At 48.9% G+C, this 8,609-nt stretch overlaps 1 protein-coding gene across 1 annotated transcript in view; it reads right to left on the reverse strand.

The window, feature by feature from the left end:
- The window catches only part of TCP1 (t-complex 1), a 75,948-nt gene extending 67,895 nt beyond the window's left edge, over positions 1–8,053 (reverse strand). Inside the window, exon 1 of the mRNA XM_069769201.1 lies at positions 7,776–8,053. Coding sequence (XP_069625302.1) covers positions 7,776–7,839 — 64 coding nt within the window. The 5' untranslated portion in view covers positions 7,840–8,053. The remainder of the gene's footprint in view (positions 1–7,775) is intronic.
- Between the last annotated feature and the right edge of the window lie 556 nt (positions 8,054–8,609).

The raw sequence follows: 8,609 nt of genomic DNA on the forward strand, positions 1-8,609 counted from the left end.
AACAATAAGTACGTCACTGGATCGCTCCTGCATCGTTCTGGAGTTGCTGTGTTTGACATCTCTACAGCGACCTAACAGCGACGCTACCTTTGTCGGCCAGTCTGATAGTAATCTCTTTTTATTATTTTGGAGTTGTTGAATTGCCTTACGTTCTTGGTTTGATAAGTTATATTTAAATTTAGAACACTTTTTGTTTGAGATGTTCCTAATGTCACGAGTGCCGTTATTCTGAAAGGCTTCAAAAGCTTCAGAGTACTCTTAGACAGGGTTAAAATTTGATTTCTTTTTTTAGAGAAGTATGATTATATGGATCAAATGTGTCTGTAAAGCCATCATCGTAATCCTTGGTTATTTTCTTCGTTATATAATGTTTCTTAATCGCCAATTTCCTCATGAATAATTTAATCCCTATATAGGCCTGAAACTTATCAAACTTGGTGCATATTTGAGACCTCTATTTACCGTATATACTCGAGTATAAGCCGAGATTTTCAGCCCAAAATTTTGGGTTTAAAGTGCCCCCCTCGGCTTATACTCGAGTCACGGTGGGCGGCAGGGTTGGCGGGTGAGGGGGAGAGGGCGCTGAGGCATACTCACCTAGTCCCGGCGATCCTGACGCTCCCTCTGCCTGTCACACGGTCTTCGGTGCTGCAGATCTTCCGTGGTCACGTGGGGCCGCTCATTAGAGAAATGAATATGCCGCTCCACCTCCCATAGGGGTGGAGCCGCAAATTCATTTCTCTAATCAGCGGTGCCGGTGACCGCTGATAGAGGAAGAGGCTGCGGCACCGAAAACAGTGTGACAGGCAGAGGGAGCGTCAGGATCGCCGGGACTAGGTAAGCATGTCATATTCACTGTCCGCGTTCCACACGCCGGGCGCCGCTCTGTCTTCGGCGCCTCTTGCTCTGACTGTTCAGGTCAGAGGGCGCGATGACGCATATAGTGTGCGCGGCGCCCTCTGCCTGATCAGTCAGTGCGGAGAGACGCCGGGACCGGACGCTGGGAGCTGCAAGCAAGAGAAGGTGAGTATGGCATTTTTTTTTTATTGCAGCAGCAGCAATGGCACAGCTTTCTATGGCACAGCTTTCTATGGCACAGCTATGGGGCAATAATGAATGACGCAGGGCACTATATGGCAGCTATGGGGCAATAATGAATGGCGCAGAACACTATATGGCACAGCTATGGGGCAGGAATGAACGGCGCAGAGCACTATATGGCACAGCTATGGGGCAGGAATGAACGGCGCAGAGCACTATATGGCACAGCTATGGGGCAGGAATGAACGGCACAGAGCACTATATGGCAGCTATGGGGCAGGAATGAACGGCGCAGAGCACTATATGGCACAGCTATGGGGCAATAATGAACGGTGCAGAGCACTATATGGCAGCTATGGGGCAGTAATGAACGGCGCAGAGCACTATATGGCACAGCTATGGGGCAATAATGAACGTGCAGAGCACTATATGGCACAGCTATGGGGCAATAATGAACGGCGCAGAGCACTATATGGCACAGCTATGGGGCAATAATGAACATGCAGAGCACTATATGGCACAGCTATGGGGCAATAATGAACGGCGCAGAGCACTATATGGCACAGCTATGGGGCAATAATGAACATGCAGAGCACTATATGGCACAGCTATGGGGCAATAATGAACATGCAGAGCACTATATGGCACAGCTATGGGGCAATAATGAACGGTGCAGAGCACTATATGGCAGCTATGGGGCAGGAATGAACGGCGCAGAGCACTATATGGCACAGCTATGGGGCAATAATGAACGTGCAGAGCACTATATGGCACAGCTATGGGGCAATAATGAACGGCGCAGAGCACTATATGGCACAGCTATGGGGCAATAATGAACATGCAGAGCACTATATGGCACAGCTATGGGGCAATAATGAACATGCAGAGCACTATATGGCACAGCTATGGGGCAATAATGAACATGCAGAGCACTATATGGCACAGCTATGGGGCAGGAATGAACGGTGCAGAGCACTATATGGCACATCTATGGGGCAATAATGAACGTCCAGAGCACTATATGGCACAGCTATGGGGCAATAATGAACGGTGCAGAGCACTATATGGCACAGCTATGGGGCAATAATGAACATGCAGAGCACTATATGGCACAGCTATGGGGCAATAATGAACGGTGCAGAGCACTATATGGCACAGCTATGGGACAATACTGAACGGTGCAGAGCACTATATGGCACAGCTGTGGGGCAATAATGAACGGCGCAGAGCACTATATGGCACAGCTATGGGGCAATAATGAACATGCAGAGCACTATATGGCACAGCTATGGGACAATACTGAACGGTGCAGAGCACTATATGGCACAGCTATGGGGCAATAATGAACGGCGCAGAGCACTATATGGCACAGCTATGGGGCAATAATGAACATGCAGAGCACTATATGGCACAGCTATGGGGCAATAATGAACATGCAGAGCACTATATGGCACAGCTATGGGGCAATAATGAACGGTGCAGAGCACTATATGGCAGCTATGGGGCAGGAATGAACGGCGCAGAGCACTATATGGCACAGCTATGGGGCAATAATGAACGTGCAGAGCACTATATGGCACAGCTATGGGGCAATAATGAACGGCGCAGAGCACTATATGGCACAGCTATGGGGCAATAATGAACATGCAGAGCACTATATGGCACAGCTATGGGGCAATAATGAACATGCAGAGCACTATATGGCACAGCTATGGGGCAATAATGAACATGCAGAGCACTATATGGCACAGCTATGGGGCAGGAATGAACGGTGCAGAGCACTATATGGCACATCTATGGGGCAATAATGAACGTCCAGAGCACTATATGGCACAGCTATGGGGCAATAATGAACGGTGCAGAGCACTATATGGCACAGCTATGGGACAATACTGAACGTCCAGAGCACTATATGGCACAGCTATGGGGCAATAATGAACGGTGCAGAGCACTATATGGCACAGCTATGGGGCAATAATGAACATGCAGAGCACTATATGGCACAGCTATGGGGCAATAATGAACGGTGCAGAGCACTATATGGCACAGCTATGGGACAATACTGAACGGTGCAGAGCACTATATGGCACAGCTGTGGGGCAATAATGAACATGCAGAGCACTATATGGCACAGCTATGGGGCAATAATGAACGGTGCAGAGCACTATATGGCAGCTATGGGGCAATAATGAACGGTGCAGAGCACTATATGGCACAGCTTTATATGGCACATCTATGGGGCAATAATGAATGGTGCAGAGCACTATATGGCACAGTTTTATATGGAACATCTATGGGGCAATAATGAATAGTATGGAGCATTATATATGGCACAGCTTTATACAGAGCATCTATGGGGCAATAATGAACGGTATGCAGCATTATATGTGGCACAGCTTTATACAGAGCATCTTATGGGGCAATAATGAACGGTATGGAGCATCTATTTTTATTTTTTAAATTCACCGGTAGCTGCTGCATTTTCCACCCTAGGCTTATACTTGAGTCAATAAGTTTTCCCAGTTTTTTGTGGCAAAATTAGGGGGGGGGGTTCGGCTTATACTCGAGTATATACGGTAATAAGCAAATTTCATTCTTATTCAATATATGATCACTTAGATTGAAAGTCTTCTGTTCTAATGGGACAGAGGTATTCTCCAGGTGTTGATATAATTTCCTCTTTTTTTTTGGTTGATTTCCAGCCCCTACAGCCCCTTTTTCGTGTTTTTTTTGGCCTGTCTGAAAAAAAAAAAAAAGGAGGATGATGGATTTGTTTGGTTTTTGATTTGGTTTTTACTTGTTGCTGTTTCTTTTGTTCTAACATGCGAGATAGAGCCCCATTTGACCGTGGCGGTTGTAAATTAAACTAGTCACGAGAAATCTCAGGAGAGTTGTCAATGTTCTCAAGTGTTAGAAATCTGTTCTGTGTTTCAATCATAGGTAAGGGGGTGAAGATGTCTGGTGTGATACTCTGATGGTTTGTATTGTCATTAATATTTATTTCTATAGCACCATTATTTACATTTTCTTCATTCATAGTGAAATTTTCCATATCAGAGGTGAGATGAATGGAAAACCTTTCACTTGAGGATAGTAGTTGACTATTCTCCCCATTAGTTTCATCTATTGTGACCATTTGAATATTTTGTTTTGGTGTGCGGCAATAATCTCAATTGTGTATCTTTTCTTCCTTCTTTTTGCCTTTACCAGAGTCGTCATTATGATTTATTTGGATTGGACGGGAACATTTCCCTCCATCAAACAGATCTCTACCAAATTTCTTTTGTTTCCTCTCCATTATCTCATTCTCTTTAATCTTTATCCTTCAAACATCTACACTGTTGGAGAGTTTAATAATCTCTGGGTGCATCTCAATTGGTTTTGGTTCACCAAATCTCTCGTGTAGAAACTAAATGCATATTTGAGATGAACACCTTGGCACCTAACGGCTTAAATAGTGAAATAGAACTGTTTGCTTTCAATTAATAATTGAACAGCAATAGATCCGGCATGATATAAAAGGCACACACTATGCACACCGAACCATCCCCGAGGAAGGAATCAGATTCCGAAATGCGTAGGATAGTGTGCTTCTGTGTGCGCCCTGTAGCCGGTCACGTGAAGTTATTACGTGTTAGTGACGTCACGCAAGGTCCTGCAGTCACACTGCGCCTTGCCGGCTCCATCCTTCAGATTGAGCCACTACTGCCAGTGCACGGCGCCTTATACTCTCCAGGGGACACGCCAGTCACCGGCCGGGACGGTGTCCTCTGGATAACTGTCTATTATTTACCACCTTCCGTTATCTAGCACCATCGGGACAGAGAATCTAAATAAGAAGCCGGACAAACGCTATTCATCACACATCAAGGGACCTTTCCGGACGCAGAAGGCATCATTTGAATACAGTCTAAAGGACCGAAGAAACCATCTACTAACACCTATGAGACTATAGTGTGGAGATAAAAAGGTGTTTTAAGATTTTAACTGAATTTTTAGCGCAAATATTTAACAACCGTTTTCATATCTTCAATTATACTCACCAATCAAACTGACCTCGCTGCACTTGGTCCGGTGGCAACTCATTTCTTGCGATGACATCCACCTTCTCTGCTTTGTGTGAATGACATGTCCTATATAACCCAGCACATGTCTTCCTGTCCTGCTGAGGGCAGAGCAAAGCACTGCAGTACTCATGAGCCAGGAACGGTCAGAAGAGCCCTGGCGCATGTGCACTGCAGTACTATGTCTGCCCCAGCAAAGAGAAATGCACCTGCGCAGAAGTGTGTGGGAACACTGTGGATGACGTAGAAAGCATCATCCACACAAAGCATACGAGGACGGCATCGCAAGAAGAGAGGCAGTACAGGACCAAGACCAGTGACGCCCATCTGACCGGACCACCCTGTAGATGACAATAATAAAAGGGCTTTTTTTTGTCTCGCAGAGTGATTTGGAGTCATATGTGCAGCATTATAAATTGCTGTCTCATGGGGTGAAAGATGGTGGCTGTAGGTTACATCGTAAAAAAAAAAAAAAAAATAAAATAATTGGTGACCGGTTCCCTTTAAGACATGACACTTGCTCTGTCCCCAGCACTGTGTAGTAACCAGTAAATCCAGTCTGTTTCACTGGATGTAAACCTAGAAAAAAGTAAATTGTGGCACTTTAAAGGGAATCCGTCATTGATTCACGCTGCCCAAGCTGTGATCAGTAGGAGCCAGAGCCGGGCTGCTCAATGGCATCCAGGTATATTTTGTATATTTTTCTCAGAAACGCTGCAAAATTTCACAAAAAACACACTTTAAAGGGAACCTGTCACCCCCAAAATGGAAGATGAGCTAAGCCCACTGGCATCAGGGGCTTATCTACAGCATTCTGGAATGCTGTAGATAAGCCGCCGATGTATCCTGAAAGAGGAGAAAAAGGTTAGATTATACTCACCCAGGGGCAGTCCTGCTGCGGTCCGGTCCGATGGGTGTCGCGGTCCGATGCTTCCCATCTTCTTACGATGACGTCCTCTTCTTGACTTCATGCTCCGGCGCAGGCGTACTTTGTCTGTCCTGTTGAGAGCAGAGCAAAGTACTGCAGTGCGCAGCCGCCGGGAAAGGTCAGAGAGGCCCGGCACCTGCTCACTGCAGTACTTTGCTCTGCCCTCAACATGACAGATAAAGTACACCTGCGCCAGAGCGTGAAGACCAGAAGAGGACGTTATCGTAAGAAGATGGGAGGCCCCGGACAGCTCCTGCGTAAGTATAATATAACTTGCTTTTTTCCTATTTCTCAGGTGACATCGGGGCCTTATCTACAGCATTACAGAAAGGTGCAGATAACCCCTGATGCCGGTGGCTGCAGCTCATTCTCGAATTTTGGGGTGACAGGTTCCCTTTAAGGCACACTCCAGCAGAGCGTTTCCTAGAAGCTCACACCTGGCTGCAGACCCGCCACTGCTCCTAAATCACACAGGGCCGTTGTATCTGTGCCTCTGCATCCCCCGCTAGCTCACAGCCGCTGCACGGGTATGTGCACATGTTAGGCATCTGCTGCAGACACATTTAGGTTGCAAATTACAAGATGACAGAATGAAATACAAATGGGTACACAAGTTACCATATCACAGAGAAAACCAGGTCAGACATTTTCTCTGTGTTTTTTTCGCCCACAGAAGGCCTCCCGCTTATGATTGGCTGGTGTCATGCAGGGGAAGCAGTAAACACCCCTAGGTTTTCTCTGCTGCAGATCCAGCAGGTCTCCTATGCTGAGCTCTGTATAACTTCACTCACACCAATGATTGGCAGTTTGCTGCCTATGCAGAGCATACACAGAAAGCTGCCAATCAGTGGCGGGGTGTAGTTATTAATAGATAAGGTACCTTCACACACAGCGACGCTGCAGCGATACCGACAACGATGTCGATCGCTGCAGCGTCGCTGTTTGGTCGCTGGACAGCTGTCACACAGACCGCTCTCCAGCGACCAACAATGCCGGTAACCAGGGTAAACATCGGGTTACTAAGCGAAGGGCTGTGCTTAGTAACCCGATGTTTACCCTGGTTACCATGGTAAAAGTTAAAAAAAAAAAAAAACACTACATACTTACCTTCCGCTGTCTGTCCCTCGGCGCTCTGCTTCTCTGCTCTGGCTGTGAGCACAGTGGCCGGAAAGCAGAGCGGTGACGTCACTGCTGTGCTTTCCGGCCGCTGTGCTCACAACTAGTACACAGAAGCACAGCGCCGGGGACAGACAGGGGAAGGTAAGTATGAAGGTTTGGTTTTTTTACTTTTAGGATGGTAACCAGGGTAAACATCGGGTTACTAAGCGCGGCCCTGCGCTTAGTAACCCGATGTTTACCCTGGTTACCGGCATCGTTGGTCGCTGGAGAGCGGTCTGTGTGACAGCTCTCCAGCAACCAAACAGCGACGCTGCAGCGATCGAAATCGTTGTCGGTATCGCTGCAGCGTCGCTGAGTGTGAAGGTACCTTTACTTGTCCTCTAGTGACGTCACTACATCAGAACTACAGCAGGCAGCCCAGGGAATCAGGGTCTCCGTCTCGTCATTGTCCTGTGCTCCGCCCGCAGGCTCACACATCCCCGGCCTGCAGACATCCATAAGGACGGCCGGCGGAGAATACTACTGACGGCCGGAGACCGCACACAGCTGGGGCGAGAGGCTCAGTGCGGCCTCCCTCCATTGTGCAGCACGCTGGCTCCGGCCGGTCACACACATATATCTACCATTCTGGCTCCTGACGGCTTCTCCGGTGCTGCGCTCCCCGAACACGGCTAGCGGGCCCTCCATCTTCCGTTGTCCTGACAGTCTGCCACACACCGGCTACAACGTGCTCACCAACCGCCGCGGGGCCGCAAAGCTAGCTGGGTAGAAGCCTTTGCGGCTCAGAGACGTGACTCCTCCCACACACCCCTTCACTACCAGACATAAAGCTGTAGTAGAAGCCAGTGGAAGCCCTGGACGTTGTAGTCAGCAGCGAATGGGTTACGTACGTCGTTGCGTCGCCGGCATATGGGTGTGACCGCTGGGGGAGGCGGTGCTCGCTCCCCGGATAGAGAATGTTCTAGTCTAGGCGGCAGTGCGCGGCCCCGTCACCTCAGCATGGCTCGCCTCCCCTGGGCACGGGATACCGGGACCGCGCACCAACTGAGTGCTCTGTCTGTGCCTGTCATTCACCAGTAGCTGCCTGTCAGGGCTCTGAGGGCTGGCTGGGAAGTGTAGTTCTCTCACTGACCCCATGTTTTCCTGCCGCACCTGGGGAAAGTGGGCATCACACAACTCACATGAAAACTGTACTATAGAAGCAGCCAAGTTCCGCTCCCGGTGACTGGTCTGTGTGCAGAGGAGCGGGGCCCGGGCTAGTGCCTGTGTGCAGAGGAGCGGGGCCCGGGCTAGTGCCTGTGTGCAGAGGAGCGGGGCCCGGGCTAGTGCCTGTCTGCAGAGGAGCGGGGCCCGGGCTAGTGTCTGTCTGCAGAGGAGCGGGGCCCGGAGCTAGTGCCTGTGCTCAGAGGAGCAGGGCCTCAGGCTAGTGTCTGTGCTCAGAAGAGCGGGCCCCGGGC

This window comes from Ranitomeya imitator, chromosome 5, assembly GCF_032444005.1.
Source record: "Ranitomeya imitator isolate aRanImi1 chromosome 5, aRanImi1.pri, whole genome shotgun sequence".
Classification (NCBI taxonomy): Eukaryota; Metazoa; Chordata; class Amphibia; order Anura; family Dendrobatidae; genus Ranitomeya; species Ranitomeya imitator.